Source organism: Lepidochelys kempii, chromosome 1 (assembly GCF_965140285.1).
Source record: "Lepidochelys kempii isolate rLepKem1 chromosome 1, rLepKem1.hap1, whole genome shotgun sequence".
Taxonomy (NCBI): Eukaryota; Metazoa; Chordata; order Testudines; family Cheloniidae; genus Lepidochelys; species Lepidochelys kempii.
In genome coordinates this window covers 28819660-28837268 of record NC_136380.1, presented here as the reverse complement: position 1 = coordinate 28837268, position 17609 = coordinate 28819660, and the positions used below count along the sequence as shown (strand labels likewise).

General features: G+C 41.0%; 1 protein-coding gene across 1 annotated transcript in view; it reads right to left on the bottom strand.

The window, feature by feature from the left end:
* PIWIL4 (piwi like RNA-mediated gene silencing 4) overlaps positions 1 to 17609 on the bottom strand; it is a 61854-nt gene that overhangs the window by 8822 nt on the left and 35423 nt on the right. The window contains exons 15-18 of the mRNA XM_073337568.2: positions 11756 to 11859; positions 7468 to 7538; positions 2299 to 2452; positions 1801 to 1926 (exon numbers count right to left, since the gene is read on the bottom strand). Coding sequence (XP_073193669.1) covers positions 1801 to 1926; positions 2299 to 2452; positions 7468 to 7538; positions 11756 to 11859 — 455 coding nt within the window. The remainder of the gene's footprint in view (positions 1 to 1800; positions 1927 to 2298; positions 2453 to 7467; positions 7539 to 11755; positions 11860 to 17609) is intronic.

Below are 17609 nucleotides of genomic sequence, written 5' to 3'. Positions count from 1 at the left end.
GGTGGTCTGGTCCCAAAATTGGCATACGTGTACCATCTCTCACCCCTCTGCAGTTAGGAAAACCCATTTCTGCAAAGCTGTCCACTATTTCACACACATTTCCCAGAATCAGGGTCCTTTGTAGCAGGATGCGATTAATGGCCCTCCACACTTTCGTTAACGCAGCCCCAACGGTCGACTTTCTGACTCCAAACTGATTCATGACTGACCAGTAGCAGGCTGGAGTCACCAGCTTCCACACTGTGATTGCCACGCGCTTCTCTACCGATAGGGCAACTCGGGGTCCGGTGTCGTAGTGCCGCTGTGAACTCCACACAGAGTTCCAAGAAGGTGGCTTTCTGCATCTGAAAGTTCTGTAGCCACTGTTCATCATCCCAGACAAGCATGACAATACGATCCCACCACTCACTGCTTGTTTCCCAAGCCCAAAAGTGATGGTCCACACTGTGAAGCTGTTCCGTGAATGCCAACAGAAATCTAAGTTGCTCCTATCCATATCACACAGCAAGTGAGGCAACTGGGAATCCTGTTCAGTTAGGAATTTCATGATTAACTGCACTGCCATCCGCAATGTCTTAGTGACAGTTATCAGAGCATAGGAGAGCAGTGCGGGATCCAACCCTTCACACACAGATGCCGGGGTGCACAGCGAACAAGGGCTGTTGAAAAATGCCACGAAAGAAAGCTGGAAGCCCACAGAATGCTGGGATGGAAAACAATGCATTATGGGATGTTGAGCCCAGTTCCTAGGTGCACTGCGATCCACTCCACCTTCCCACAAGACTTAGTGGCAGAAGGTGTCGAGCTGAACTGTGGGATAGATACCCACAATACACTTCTTACACTGTCAGTGCTAGTGCCTGACAACAGATGGAGAGTAGTGTGAACATGCAATACCAATTTTTATTATAGCACTTTGAGTGTCGACATAACTTTTGTTGACAAAACTCTGTAGTGTAGACAAGGCCCAGCTTAAAATCTTGGCTGAAATGTTATGTTTGGGTTTGAAAAGGACATTAAAATGCAGACCTTTTTCCTTGTTAGGTTTCTGAGTTTGTCATCTCTGTATCAATGTCTATTAATGTATCTTCTTTGGCTAGTTACATTAATATTAATACCTATAACCAGTATAACAGAGAAAATATAACTTTAGAATTCTGATATGGGTCTGATTTGCCCATGCATTACTCTAGCTTCATGCCAGTGAAATCAATGGATTTATACCAACATAAATCTGGAGTAATGCACGAGCAAATCAGACCCACATGAGAATCCTAAAGTTGTATTTTCTCTGGGTTTTTTTGTTTTTTGTGGATTTATCTTTTAAAATATAATGTAAAGATGAATGGATTATACTGGATGTATAATGTATAATGTATAATGGATGTATGTATATTGGTACATACATTTTGTATACTATAACTGTCATTTTTAAAAATTAATGCAGATTTATGTACTTTTTCAATTTGGTTAGTGTCATTCAGTGCAGAACACTGTATATTTCACTTTTAATAGGTGTTTCAAAATCAGAATTTTTGTACAGGGATTAAATGTAAAATGAATTGTGTTCACTGAAGAAATTCTACAAGCATATCTGAAAACAGATATATTTACTCCTTCAAACAAATTATACTGTATGCTTGTTGAATTAGGAGAGCTGAACAAATTTCAGGGTGCCTTTCTAACCTGAAGTTTTAGAACACTCCTGCTTAATAACATTATGCTCCCTTAATCTGATATTCAAATTATACTCTGTGAAGGAGACAGCAGGTTCTATCGGTTTGACGCAAGTATACTTGCCATTCAGGACGAGTAGCCTCTGTGTCAACAATAGTGCCAACAGGTGGGTTTTGCAGGCTTCTGTTTGCCTCTGCAAAGAATCGAGGAATGCATTTCTTCCTGACCACAATCACTGACACTTTGGGACTTGAAATAAAGGACAAATATAAAGTAGCTATAATAAATGATTTCATATTACCTCTTTCCTAGTTATAAAAGGACTAAGAATAGAAACAGGCAGATGGCTTGAATTATGTTGCCATATCTCATTCAGAATGTTCTACTTGTCTTTTATAGGGCATCTAAACAATGGGTTATGTTTGAGAGCTGAAAGAACACACCAAGTTACACGATAGTGTCTGTAAGTCCTCAGTCTCTTTGGAAATCAGCAATGTCAACCAGAATTTTATGTTTTCATATATATTTCTATAGGACATTACATAATAGATATAAGTGCATTGAACTTGCTTTGATTTCTCCAACATGGAACAGGGCGGGCGGGGAAGAAATTCTAGTTACCTGTAATTAGTAGTTAATTCTGTGAGGACACTAAGTAGTTGTGGGACCTCATAATCCACAACCATCTTCAGCTGGCCATCTGCAACACCATCACGGTATACTATGATGCGCGCAGGCAATTCACAATTATACTTGTGCCACTTGCTGATGGCTCCTATAGTACATACCGCATCAGTAAGGAGAGAGTGATCAGGGTTTATTTCTTTGCAACCTAATTTAATATTAATATTCTTGTTTTCTTTTGTAACAATATGCAATCATTCTGTTTTGATTTTCATAGAATATAGTGTCATAAAAATAGTACTGGAGATAAAATGTTATATGATCTAGCCCTGGCACTAGAGGTAATAAATTTCCCTCTCTGCTAAAATGCGTACTGTACTGTATGTGCTATTAATAGTAACAGCAAGTTCTCTGATGCATTTTTGTTTCACTTGAATGTTTTTAATGCATTAATATACAACATATTATTTTATGAAACTTGTAGTACAAATTAATTCCTGGTGTTAATGACTCAAATAAATCGATTGTATCTTTTTATTGTGATTTCCTGTATTTTATATACAGTTGGCTCCACCAAATGTTCATGATTTACAAAAAGCTAAGCACAGTTTTTAATCAATTCCAAGTACCAAAGAAAACTGCACATGCCTATATTTAACATTCTGTAAATACAGACTACCTAATGCAGAACACTATATATTTCTGTGCATTGTGGTAAACCCAGGACAAACAACTACAAAAGTGGGGTAGTAATTAGTCCCAGGGTTTTAAAAGGCCCCTCCCTATCCACTGAGGAGAGAGAACCATGGGGCAATAAGGTTCAGCTGGAAAAGGGGTTACTAGGGAACCAATTAGGTTCAGCTGATTCCAACTACTTGGGACCTTTTAAAACCCTCCCCTGGGTGGTAGGAGGGGGAGAGTGAGGGAGTGAGAGGAGCAGGGAAGTTGCCAGTAGGCTGTTTGCAGCAAGACACCAGACCTCCCAGTAGGGAGGCTGCACTCGCTCCCCAGAAGGGAAGGAAAACAAGCACAAGGGACTGACTGAGGAGAGGAGTAGCAGGACCCTGTGCCACCTATAAGGATTCGCCTTGCCCCAAACCTGAGTCTCCAAGGCTAAAAAGGACTGAGGCGAACAAGGTATTTTGCCAAAGCATATAATAAACATACACTACAAACACACATCCACCTTAGATCTATTTAAAGCTGAGCACAATTTATAATTAGGGCTGTTGATTAATCGCAGTTAACTACGCGATTAACACAAAAAATGAATTGCGATTAATCCCAGTTTTAATTGCACTGTTAAACAATAGAATACCAATTGAAATGTATTCAATATTTTGGATGTTTTTCTACATTTTCAAATATATTGATTTCAATTACAACACAGAATACAAAGTGTACAGTGCTCACTTTATATTATTTTTTATTAAAAACATTTGCACTGTAAACAAGATAAACAAAAGCACAGGTGCCGACTCCATGAGTGCTTGGGGGGAAAAAATGTGGGTGCTAAGCAAGTACGGTAGTGCAATCTTTTTATCGTGAAAGTGCAACTTACAAATGAAGATTTTTTTTGTTATTTAACTGCACTCAAAAACTAAACAATGTAAAACTTTAGAGCCTACAAGTCCACTCAGTCCTACTTCTTATTCAGCTGATCGCCCAGAAAAGTTTGTTTACGTTTATGGGAGACAATGCTGTCTCCCTCGCTTCTTATTTACAATGTCACTTGAAAGTGAGAACAGGTGATCGCACGGCACTTTTGTAGCTGGCACTGCAAGGTATTTACATGCCAGATATGCTAAACATTTGTATGCCCCTTCGTGCTTCAACCACCATTCCAGAGGACATGCTTCCATGCTGATGACGCTTGTGTCATAAATATAAACGGAAGGGTAAACCCCTTTGAAATCCCTCCTGGCCAGGGGAAAGCTCCTCTCACCTGTAAAGGGTTAAGAAGCTAAAGGTAACCTCGCTGGCACCTGACCAAAATGACCAATGAGGAGACAAGATACTTTCAAAAGCTGGGAGGAGGGAGAGAAACAAAGGGTCTGTGTGTCTGTCTGTATGCTGGTTTCTGCAGGGGATAGACCAGGAATGGAGTCTTAGAACTTTTAGTAAGTAATCTAGCTAGGTATGTGTTAGATTATGATTTCTTTAAATGGCTGAGAAAAGAATTGTGCTGAATAGAATAACTATTTCTGTCTGTGTATCTTTTTTGTAACTTAAGGTTTTGCCTAGAGGGGTTCTCTATGTTTTTGAAGCTAATTACCCTGTAAGATATCTACCATCCTGATTTTACAGGGAGGATTTCTTTACTTCTATTTTTATTAAAAGTCTTCTTGTAAGAAAACTGAATGCTTTTTCATTGTTCTCAGATCCAAGGGTTTGGGTCTGTGGTCACCTATGCAAATTGGTGAGGCTTTTTATCCAACATTTCCCAGGAAAGGGGGGGTGCAAGTGTTGGGAGGATTGTTCATTGTTCTTAAGATCCAAGGGTCTGGGTCTGTAGTCACCTAGGCAAATTGGTGAGGCTTTTTACCAAACCTTGTCCAGGAAGTGGGGTGCAAGGTTTTGGGAAGTATTTTGGGGGGAAAGACGCGTCCAAACAGCTCTTCCCCAGTAACCAGTATTAGTTTGGTGGTGGTAGCGGCCAATCCAAGGACGACGGGTGGAGTATTTTGTACCTTGGGGAAGTTTTGACCTAAGCTGGTAAAGATAAGCTTAGGAGGTTTTTCATGCAGGTCCCCACATCTGTACCCTAGAGTTCAGAGTGTGTGGGGGGGGAACCTTGACAGCTTGTTAAAAAAATTTGCTAATTAAATTTGTGACTGAACTCCTTGGGTGAGAATTGTATAGGGAGACCAGATGCCCTGATTTTATAGGTTTCAAAGTAGCAGCCGTGTTAGTCTGTATTCATAAAAAGAAAAGGAGTACTTGTGGCGCCTTTAGAGACTAACCAATTTATTTGAGCATAAGCTTTCGTGAGCTACAGCGAGCTATAGCTCACGAAAGCTTATGCTCAAATAAATTGGTTAGTCTCTAAGGTGCCACAAGTACTCCTTTTGATTTTATAGGGACTGTCCCGATATTTGGGGCTTTTTCATATATAGGCACCTATTACCCTCCCACCCCCGTCCCAATTTTTCACACTTGCTATCTGGTCACCCTAGAATTGTATGTCTCCTGCTCTGTGGTTTTACCCAGATTCTGCCATAAATTTCATGTTATAGCAGTCTCAGATGATGACCCAGCACATGTTGTTCATTTTAAGAACACTTTCACTGCTTTGACAAAATGCAAAGAAGGTACCAATGTGAGATTTCTAAAGATAGCTACAGCACTCAACCCAAGGTTTAAGAATCTGAAGTGCCATCCAAAATCTGAGAGGGATGAAGTGTGGAACATGCTTTAAGAAGTCTTAAAAGAGCAGCATTCCCATGTGGAAACTACAGAACATGAACCACCAAAAAAGAAAATCAATTTTCTGTTGGTGGCATCTGACTCAGATGATGAAAATGAACATGCATCGGTACGCACTGTTCTGGATCGTTATCAAGCAGAACCAGTCATCATCAGCATGGATTCATGTCCTCTGGAATTGTGGTTGAAACATGAAGGGACATAGGAATCTTTAGCGCATCTAGCATGTAAATATCTTGCGACATCGGCTACAACAGTGCAATGCGAATGCCTGTTCTAACTTTCAGGTAACACTGTAAACAAGAAGCAGGCAGCATTATCTCCTACAAATGTAAACAAACTTGTTTATCTGAGTGATTGGCTGAACAAGAATTAGGACTGGGTGGACTTGTAGGCTCTGAAGTTTTACATGGCATTCAAAAATAAAACTTTTTTTTGTACATAATTCTACATTTGTAAGTTCAACTTTCATGATAAATAGATTGCACTACAGTTCTTGTATTAGGCAAATTATGGGCCAAAGCCTACCACAATAAATGGAAACATTCCCACTGATGTTAATGCACTTTGGATCAGGATATAAGTGGCCTCTTCCCCACCAGGCCCACTACTCCTAAAAGTGATGGCTAGACTCTGGCAGCCTTAGCACTGGTGACAGGCAGGCTCATCATCTGCCCCTCTTAAAGTGATAGCAACATTGGAATCATCTCTCTGAAGACTTATACTAAATCTACACTGCAGGCTTCTTTTGACAGTGTGTAGTGTACATAGCTCGCCTCCCAGCACAGATATAAACAGCAGTGTTGATGGTGAGACATGGCTTAGGCAAGTAAACATACAGCTGAAGGGGCAGGTTGGGGGTGCGCTATGTAACCAAGTACATACCCTACAAGGCTCTGCTTGCCCAAACCATGCCTCCCTGTCTATACTGCTATTTTTAGCCACGTACTGTCCCAGTGCCTAAGCCTTTCCCTGCTGCAGGAAAAGACTCTGGTGGGGAAGCTACTGAAGCCTTTCGAAACTGCCAGAGCATTTTACTGAGTTGACACATACTGCAGCGTGAAGCTACACATACCCTGCATGCTGCTGAAAGTGGTGTGTAGTATAGACGTAAGCCTTAGGAAGACCACACTTGGTTCTTGGGAGATTTTCTTCACAACCACAAGAGCTAGAAATGGGGTTGAGGTGGTTTGTTTTTTTGGTAGAGCTTGGATTCTACAGATTCTGAAGAAGCAGAAAAGAGTCCTACTCACGCTGGATGAGTGAAATTTTCAAGGTCTCTTACTATATATTACCATGTAATTTTGATTATATATTTAGATAGCATACCTTGTGAGCCTTACTCTTTACAAATACGTAATAAGTAAAGGTTCCTGCCCCAAGGAGCTTACAAAGTGAGAACGTGGGAGTAGTACTCCGTATAGTGAATAAGGAATATTCCTGTGACTAAGGATTTACAAGTTAAAGCCCTAACTTATTATCAAAAGAACCAATGAAAGAATATAATAATTTACAAAATACAGAGTAATTGGTGTAATGATGTTGTGCATTTGGTTTTAAAACTAGTCTAGGTAGCTAATTTCTGTAATAAGAGTTTCTATAATACTACAGTTTCTGATGCATTGTGAAATTCATTTACACAGGAGATTAGAATGTAATGCAAACAATACATTGAGACATAGCCAATAATCAACCTATAAACTGTATTGTTCTAACTTTAAAAGGTACATGACATTATACCTTTCATGCAGACTTTTAAACAATCTGCGATATCAGTCCCTGTATTCCGAAGGACGCAGCGAGAGAACCACCTAAAAATAAGTAGTAAGTTACTAGGCAACCATTACAATTGTGTTCTGAGTTCTGCATTACTTTCACTCCACGTTTCCTTTACTATTGGCTACACTTCTCATAAATCATACAGCCATCACCTGAAACTACCAATAAAGGGAGGACTCTTCAAAGTAGGATAGCTTGAGGTGGATATGAAATCCAGATCCTGAGCAATGCAGTAGAACAGGTCAGACCTGCCTTATTCCCCTGGATTTATGAGCTACATTTTTCAAACTCGATGTCTAGTTAGCTCACACTGACTCCATTGGCAGATTAAGGTGTTCAAAAGCTCTGAAAATTAGCTACTTAGTGTCTAAAGTTGGCCACCCAAAACACTGAGGAATCTGAAGTTAGAGGCCACTTTTGAAACTTGAGATTCAACCTCTTGTCCTTCTTTCCTTGTCTGTAAAATGCTTACATCTCTTACTGGGGTGTTGTAAGATGACTACACTATATTTGTGAGGCAATTCCAGATTCTCAGATGGAAGGTTCTATGTAAATGCTAATTATTAATTATTATTATTATTATTACTACTACTACATGCAGAGGGTGGGGTACACCAAAGAACTGGACTGAACATATATAGAGGGAACATTAACATCCATTCAGCACTGAGAAGTTGACCGACCACATCATGACAGCTTATAATGCAGCCCATCAGGGCTGCCAACAAGTCTTTCCAGGTTCAGAATTGTGAAGACACTATCATGCATTAATAAAATAGCTGACTTGGTTACAATGTTTGTTTAATTCTAGAGTTCTTCATAAATAAAGCTGTGTGGTTTCAATGGTTTAAAAATACACCCTTACTGGATTACTGTAAAAAAATAGCTTTACTTTGAAAAAATTAAGTTTGTGTTGGTTGCTGAATATACCCCCAAACACGTAAACCATCACAATATTTAACTTCATACAGACCTCTGAATGCAAAGAAATTTCTTTTTCTAACATTGAATTTATATCACAACAACAAAATTAAATTGTCACCATTCTATCTTCTGAAGAGTCTACAGACCGAATATTGTATTAACAAACACTTGCCCTGACACTGTATGAATTAAGGATTTGCAATCAATCCACTATCATTATACCAGGTCCAAACTCCAAAATGTTCTATATAAATAATAATATAAACATTATTTTATATGTATATAGCACCTTTTATCCTAAAGCACCCCATAAACTACTATACAAGTCATATACAGGAGTCACTTAATCTATCTTTGGGGCAAAAAAAGGCAGCTGTTTAATACTAAGAGAGAAAGTGAAAAGAACACTATATCCAATTTAGTAGGCAGGATGTAATTACCTAATTTAGCAAAGACACCTGAGTTAATACCCATATTCTTCCAAAAAATTCCCTTGTCTTTCAATAATACACGCGGTTGAATTTTACATCCTATCCAAAAACCAACACATTCATAGGCAGCGACTCTATGGGTGCTCCAGCCCTAGAGCACTCAGGGAAAAAATAATTAGTGGGTGCTTAGCACCCACCAGCAGCCAGTACCCCCCTCCCTCCCAGTGCCTCCCACCTGGATCAATCAGCTGTGTGGGTGTGCAGGAGGTGCTGGGAGAGAGAATGGAAGGAGCAGAGCTGGGATGCGCTCGGGGCAGGGGGTGGAAGTGGGTGGGAAGAGGCGGGATGGGGGGTGGAGCGGGGGAGGGAAGAGGTGGGGCTTTGGGGGAAAGGGTGGAGTGGGGGCCAGGCCTGGGGCAAAGCAGTGGCAGGCAGAGGTGGGGCAGAGGCTTGGGTGGAGGGGTGAAGTGGAGGCGGGGCCTGGGACTGAGCAGGGGTTGAGCACCCAGAGAAAGGAGAAAGCCAGCGCCAGTGAGCACATCCAATGTGGGAGTAGAACCCAAGAGTCCCAACTCCCAGTCCCCTTGCTCACAACGTTAAACACTGCCTTCCTTAATATTTATCAATAAACATTAAAGACCCACATGGTACTCTTGATCCACATATACAACTACTATCAGTATCAACTGGAAGTGATGCCTAGTGACCATGGGTGTGATATTGTCTTTAACGTGGAAGACACCTCAAATGGCTCATAACAGATGATCTTACATATCATATATCATATATATATCATATATCATATATTCTGCAATACTTAGGAACTGTTTGAGTGATGGATGGAATAAGGGCATAAACTTGCTGTTGCTGAAGTTGATGGTAAAACATTTATGGCTGATAGGCACAGGCTCATGTCTAAATGGCCATTTTTAAGACTTCTACAGTCTTTGTGGATTTAAAAGTCATTTGAAGTTATTTCACATTTGTTTTAAACTCTCGTTTTCTTTGGTGTACTTAAGGGATTACAAAGAAAAACACAAAATTATTGACTTTTAAAATAAATTATATTTAAACCATACTGGCTTGAAATGATAGTGATGACTTACTAAGTCGGACTCAGTATGAAGTAGGATATTAAGTATGTATATATGTACAGAAGTGAATGAATGATAATGACACCATTCTGCTAGTGGATGAATTTCTAGCATACACAAAATGGGAACAGCCTTGTAGTTTTGTAAATTATGCATCTCACTTTGTCAATTATCTGGTTATCTTTTGCAATGTAGTAGGTGAAAAGTTAGAATGATTTTGTATACAATAAAATGCTTTCCAACAGTTAAACAAAACATCCTCCTTCCACCCTGTGTTTGTAAATTGGAATTCTACTTATCTACATAAGAAAAATCTAGTTCTAAATAGAGTGGAACACCTGAGATGGTGTGAGTGGTGATGCAGTATGCAGTAATACAACAATTCAAAGATTCCTGTGCTCCTCATTGAATCCTGACTATCATAGGCCTGATTCCCCCTCCCATTACTCCAATTTTACCACTATTTAACTCCACTGACTTTAGTAGAGCTACTCCAGTGTAGTGTGTAGAAAATCAAGACAATAGATGACTTTATGTTTCAATGAATGAGCACCTGCTGGGTTTTTTTGGCAGCATGCAGGCCACTGTAGACCTTTTCCAATGTACTTCTATTACCACTGCTCTTATCAGTCACCACTGTTGAACAGCACATTGTCCACTAGGTACTGGTGTCCCCTCTCCGCTCTGGAGATAGAGCGCACCAACTCAAGTAAAGAAGCCAAAGTCTTACACTTCGATACAGAGATTTTTAAGGCCAGAAGAGACCACTGTGATCTAGTCTGATCTCCTGCATAACACAGACCACAGAACTTCCCTGAATTAATTGCTGCTTCATGTCCAATAGTTGTGATTGAACTAAAGCACATCTTTTAGAAAAGCATCCAGTGTTTATTTTAAAATCTCCAGTGATGGAGAATCTACAACAACACTTGGTAAGTTGTTTCAGTGGCTAATTACCCTTACTATTAAAATTCTGAATTTGTCTAGCTTCAACTTCCAGCTACTAAACTGTTTTATACCTTTGTCTGCTAATTCGAAGAGCCTTCACCAATCAAATTTCTGTTCCCCACAAAGTACTTACTGATTACGGTCAAGTCACTCCTTAACTCCCTCTCTTTGAGAAGCTAAACAGATGGCTTCTGAAGTATCTCACTATGAGGCATGTCTTGCAATCCACTAATCATCTCTGTGACTCTTCTTTAAACCCTCTCCAATTTTTCAACATCCTTCTTCAACTGTGGACACCAGAACTGGAAACAGTATTCTAGTAGCAGTCACACCAGTGACAAATACAGAGGTAATATAGCCTCCCTGCTAGTCAATATTCTCATTTATACATTCAAGGATTGCATTAATCGTTTTGGCCACAGTGTCACACTGGGAAAGCTCATGTTCAGCTGATTATACACCATAATCCCCAAATCTTTTTCAGACACTGCTTCCCAAGATACAGACTTACATCTTATAAGTATGGTCTATGTTCTTTGTTACTAGATATACGACCTTACATTTGGCTTTACTGTATTGACCTTACTATATTAAAAGCCATACATTGATTGTGCCCTGCTTACCAAGTGATCCAGATCGCTATGTATCAGAGACCTGACCTCATTATTTACCATTTCTCTTATCTGTCACCTGAAAACTTTAATCAATAATAATTTTATGTTTTCTTCCAGCCAGTGATAGTACCTTCTGTCCAAAGAACTCAAAATAGAAAGTAAGCCCCCAGACACCTTTCTGAGATAGGTAGGCATAATTATAGGATCCTTAGGAGTAGTAATAGTATAAAAGGCTTACCTTGTAATTTTTGAATTAGTGCTAGCCACAAATCCAACTATTGAGCTTCCCTTGTTAAGGGCATCTTTATTGACATCAATACCTATCACCATGAGTGATTTTAGCTGTGAAATAAATTTAAATTGAGAATAATTTGGTGATGCAATGAATTACCAATTATATACAGTACGTCAAATATACTGATTTTCAAAGCTTTACCAAATCACTTTTTGAAACAGTTAAAATACATATGGCATAGAGCCACACAACAGAGCAAAGCTAGAGTATTGTCAGATGAGACTATGCTATTTTCAATAAAACCCACAAATCCTCAAGTTTAATTTTGTTAAATAAAGACATTTTAAACTCTGTTTAGATGAAGCACATTCACACCAATGCTAAGGGATCACTTCAGACAGGATTTGCTAATTCTGTAAGGTCCTCTTGCCCACATTCTATATAGATCATTTTACCATGCCATCACAATGATATTCCAATGAGCATCAACATGACTAGAGTCTGTAAAACATGATTCTTTCTTTCTCTTTTTTGCTCACTGGGGAAAAACTGTTAAAGAATTAAAAAAATATTTTATGTATGCTGCTATGCGTATTTATTATTGAAGGCCAGGTCATAGTGTGCTTTCCACTTGGGAAAAAAAAGTGGTAAGACTTAAGGTGATTCTGAGAAGGAACAGATTGCTAAAAGACACGATCAACTTGGAATAATTGAATCAAAACTTTTGAATAAAATTCAAGTGTCAGAAATAACCACAATTTAGGACATCTGTAGATGGGACTCAGGCTCTCTGTAATAGGTGGGAGCAAATATTTCACACAGTACTACTGGTGAAATTTAACTTTGTGTTATGAAAATAAGATTGTGTTACTTAACTTTTTTCTACCTATGCAAACTATGAAAGTGAAGAATGTTTCATTCTAAAGAGGGATGGAAATCCCCTTCTCAACCCCACAAAATGTTTGTGGTCTGATGCCTATCTCACCTAATTAAATTACAAGAGAATTCAAATACAAGGACTGCAAAGGTACTGTAGATACTTGGATTTAAAGTACCTATTTTTACAGTTATTTCTCATTACAGCAAGACCTCATTGCAAGGCTCAGACTCTCGTACAACATAAGAAGTAGAGATACAGGGCAAAATTCACATATAGAGCACAACAGACATGGAGTTTTAGTGGGGTTGAAAAAGTATAACTGCACGGGAGTAACTCAGGGAAAAATTTGGTACATAGTTAACATTTTTATATCTTACTAAATAAGCCATAGACGGGAAGGAGAGTGATAGCAGAGAGGCATAAAGAATGAGCAGAGTTCTCTGGTTTATGATAAAAGAACACTCATTGTAAGGATATAGTCTAGCACTAAAAGTTAAGCCCGGCTCATTCAGTAAAGAATCTTGACACCTTTTATGAAGGGAAATCAGGCTAAATGGAAGAATTTCAAAAGGAGCATAGGTGTCTCATGATGAAAGATCATACTAAATTAAATAAAGTAGTCCATTTCCTCCACTTAGTTCTGGCAACTGAATTTCAGCATGCTGTCAAGCTGTTTTTATAATGACAAAGAAAATCAATGAATGAAGTAAATTTTCTTGTTAAAGTGAGTGCTAAAGATTAAAGATGAAACAGAATTACCTGTTTCCCATTAATCATTAGATTGATAAAATATATATGAAATAAAGCAGTGTTCTGAATATTTTAAGAAATACAGAAGAACTCAGTTTAACCGAACCTCCATGTGGTGTTGAGCCCTGAGCAACTGCAACAAAAAGTTTGAGAAACACTGTTGTAGACAAGTCCCTATAATGTTCAGGGTTAAAGAGGAAAGAGTGTAAAAATGATCGATACCTGTACTTGTTTAAAACTCACATTGGTTTTCCTGTTAATAAATGAACATACCATATCTGCAAGAACTAGGGGTTTGTATATTCTGTCAAGTAGATAAGAAGTGTGTGTGTGGGGGGGGTATGTTTTAATGCTTTTCCGGGAGTGGTCAGCTAGCTGTAAAGCAACTCCGCATCTTAAAATAACAGATAGAAAGCTCTTTGCCCATTCTCTGGATTATCCAAATTTTTGATTATCCAATCTGGTCCCAGTCCCAATTAGATCAGATAAATGGGGTTCCACTGGACGAGGCTTTCTTCCGGCAACTAACAGAAGTTACTAGATCACAGGCCCTGGTTCTCATGGGAGACTTCAATCACACTGATATCTGCTGGGAGAGCAATTCAGCGGTGCACAGACAATCCAGTTTTTGGAAAGTGTAGGGGACAATTTCCTGGTGCAAGTGCTGGAGGAACCAACTAGGGGCAGAGCTCTTCTTGACCTGCTGCTCACAATCTGGGAAGAATTAGTAGGTGGAGCAAAAGTGGAGGGGAACCTGGGAGGCAGTGACCATGAGATGGTCAAGTTCAGGATCTTGACACAAGGAAGAAAGGAGAGCAGCAGAATACGGACCCTGGACTTCAGAAAAGCAGACTTTGACTCCCTCAGGGAACTGATGGGCAGGATCCCCTCAGAAAACAAAATGAAGGGGAAAGGAGTCCAGGAAAGCTGGGTGTATTTTAAAGAATCTTTATTGAGGTTACAGGGACAAACCATTCCGATGTGTAGAAAGAATAGTAAATATGGAAGGCAACCAGCTTGGCTTAACAGTGAAATCCTTGCTGATCTTAAACACAAAAAAGAAGCTTACAAGAAGTGGAAGATTGGACAAATGACCAGGGAAGAGTACAAAAATATTGCTCAGGCATGCAGGAGTGAAATCAAGAAGGCCAAATCACACCTGGAGTTGCAGCTAGCAAGAGATATTAACAGTAACAAGAAGGGTTTCTTCAGGTATGTTAGCAACAAAAAGAAAGACAAGGAAAGTGTGGGCCCCTTACTGAATGAGGGAGGCAACCTACTGACAGAGGATGTGGGAAAAGCTAATGTACTCAATGCTTTTTTTGACTCTGTCTTCACGAACAAGGTCAGCTCCCAGATTACTGCACTGGGCAGCACAGCATGGGGAGGAGGTGACCAGCCCTCTGTGGAGAAAAAAGTGGTTCGGGACTATTTAGAAAAGCTGGACGAGCACAAGTCCATGGGGCCGGATGCGCTGCATCCGAGAGTGCTAAAGGGGTTTGCGGATGTCATTGCAGAGCCATTGGCCATTATCTTTGAAAACTCATGGCGATCGAGAGAGGTCCCGGACAACTGGAAAAAGGCTAATGTAGTGCCCATCTTTAAAAAAGGGAAGGAGGAGGATCCTGGGAACTACAGGCCAGTCAGCCTCACCTCAGTCCCTGGAAAAATCATGGAGCAGGTCCTCAAGGAACCAATTCTGAAGCACTTAGAGGAGAGGAAAGTGATCAGGAACAGTCAGCATGGATTCACCAAGGGCAAGTCATGCCTGACTAATCTAATTGCCTTCTATGATGAGATAACTGGCTCTGTGGATGAGCGTAAAGCAGTAAATTTATTCCTTGACTTTAGCAAAGTTTTTGACACTGTCTCCCACAGTATTTTTCCAGCAAGTTAAAGAAGTATGGGCTGGATGAATGGACTGTAAGGTGGACAGAAAGCTGGCTAGATTGTCAGGCTCAACAGGTAGTGATCAATGGCTCCATGTCTAGTTGGCAGCCGGTATCAAGTGGAGTGCCCCAAGCAGGGCCGGTACAAGGACGTTTCGCGCCCTAGGCAAAACTTCCATCTTGCGCCCGCCCCCACCCCAGGAACCCTGCGGCAGCTCCCCGCTGCTGCCCTCCACCCTGAGGTGCCCCCTCATGGCAGCTCCCCTCCACCGCTGCCCCTCCCTCCAGCCCAGGAAGCACCCCCCTGCCGTGGCAGCTCCTCACCGCCCCCTCGGCCCAGGGAGCTGCGTGCGGCAGCACCCCTCCCCAGCTCATATCTGTTCCGCCTCCTCCCCGAGCATGCCGCCGCTTCTCCCACCTCCCAGGCTTGCGGCGCCAATCAGCTGTTTGCCGCACAAGCCTGGGAGAAAGAGAAGCAGAGCGGGGCGGTGCTCAGGGGAGGAGGCGGAGCAGAGGTGAGCTGGGGCGGGGAGCGGTTCTCCTGTATGCTGCCCCGCCCCCCCGTTACTTGCTGCAGGCGGCCCTCCCCACGCCCCCCTGCCCCAGGTCACCTCCGCAGCCCCCAACCACTTGGTGCCCTAGGCGACTGCCTAGTTCGCCTAGTGGCTGCACCGGCCCTGGCCCCAAGGGTCGGTCCTACGGCCGGTTTTGTTCAATATCTTCATTAATGATCTGGACGATGGCATGGATTGCACGCTCAGCAAGTTTGCAGATGACACTAAACTGGGAGGAGAGGTAGATACACTGGAGGGTAGGAATAGGATACAGAGGGACCTAGACAAATTAGAGGGCCAAAAGAAATCTGATGAGGTTCAACAAGGACAAGTGCAGAGTCCTGCACTTAGGACGGAAGAATCCCATGCACTTCTACAGACTACGGACTGAATGGTTAGGCAGCAGTTCTGCAGAAAAGGACCTGGGGGTTACAGTGTACGAGAAGCTGAATATGAGTTGACAGTATGCCCTCATTACCAAGAATGCCAATAGCATTTTGGGATATATAAGTAGGGGCACTGCCAGCAGATGGAGGGACGCGATCGTTCCCCTCTATTTGGCATTGGTGAGGCCTCATCTGGAGTATTGTGTCCAGTTTTGGGCCCCACACTACAAGGAGGATGTGAAAAAATTGGAAAACATCCAGCGAAGGGCAACAAAAATTATTAGGGGACTGGAACACATGACTTATGGAGGAGAGGCTGAGGGAACTGGAATTGTTTAGTCTGCAGAAGAGAAGAATGAGGGGGGATTTGATAGCTGCTTTCAACTACCTGAAAGGGGGTTCCAAAGAGGATGGATCTAGACTGTTCTCAGTGGTAGCAGATGACGAAAAGAGGACTAATGATCTCAAGTTGCAGTGGGGGAGGTTTAGGTTGGATATTAGGAAAAACTTTTTCACTAGGAGGGTGGTGAAGCACTGGAATGCGTTACCTAGGGAGGTAGTGAAATCTCCTTCCTTTGAAATTTTTAAGGTCAGGCTTGACAAAGCCCTGGCTGGGATGATTTAGTTGGGGATTGGTCCTGCTTTGAGCAGGGGGTTGTACTAGATGACCTCCTGAGGTCCCTTCCAACCCTGATATTCTATGATTCTGTGATTTTTAAAATGTGCAGGAGCCATCCCAAAATGATCAATTAAAAATCAGGGGGAGACAACAGAGCTTGATATGGAATTAATTGCTTATTGAATCTCCTACTGATGAATGAAAATGTTATTCTGTAGCATGATCATTTATTTTATTTTTTACCAAGTTTCTGTGAAATCACTATTCAGGTTCCAGACAACACTATGAAGAAAAACAATCTCATTTTTGGCCTTAAGTCTGAAGCCACAAGGTGTTCAAGGACATGCAAATCCCATAAGTAACAATTAAATAACTGGCATTTTAGCACTACAATTTGTGATTTCCAGACAGGACTTGCTTGATATAAACTTTGGCACCAATCCTGTTCTTTTTTCAGTCAGTCAAAATTTGGCTGCTGATTTCAATGGAAGCAAGTTTGGACCTCAAGAGCAACTGTACAGCCCTTACATCCGGGAGCTATTACTCACACAAGTAGACCCACGGAGGTCAAAAATATTATTAAGCCTCACTGCACTCCTGTGAGATACATAAATATTATTATACCAGTGTTAAATATGGATAATATGAGACATCTGGCTTAAAACTGTTTGTACAGTGCCTTGCACAATGGGACCCAAATCCTATTTCGGGTCATCAGGTATTATTTGTAATACCACTGCTATATCTAACGATCCCCTGTTCTAACCAATAGACCATAC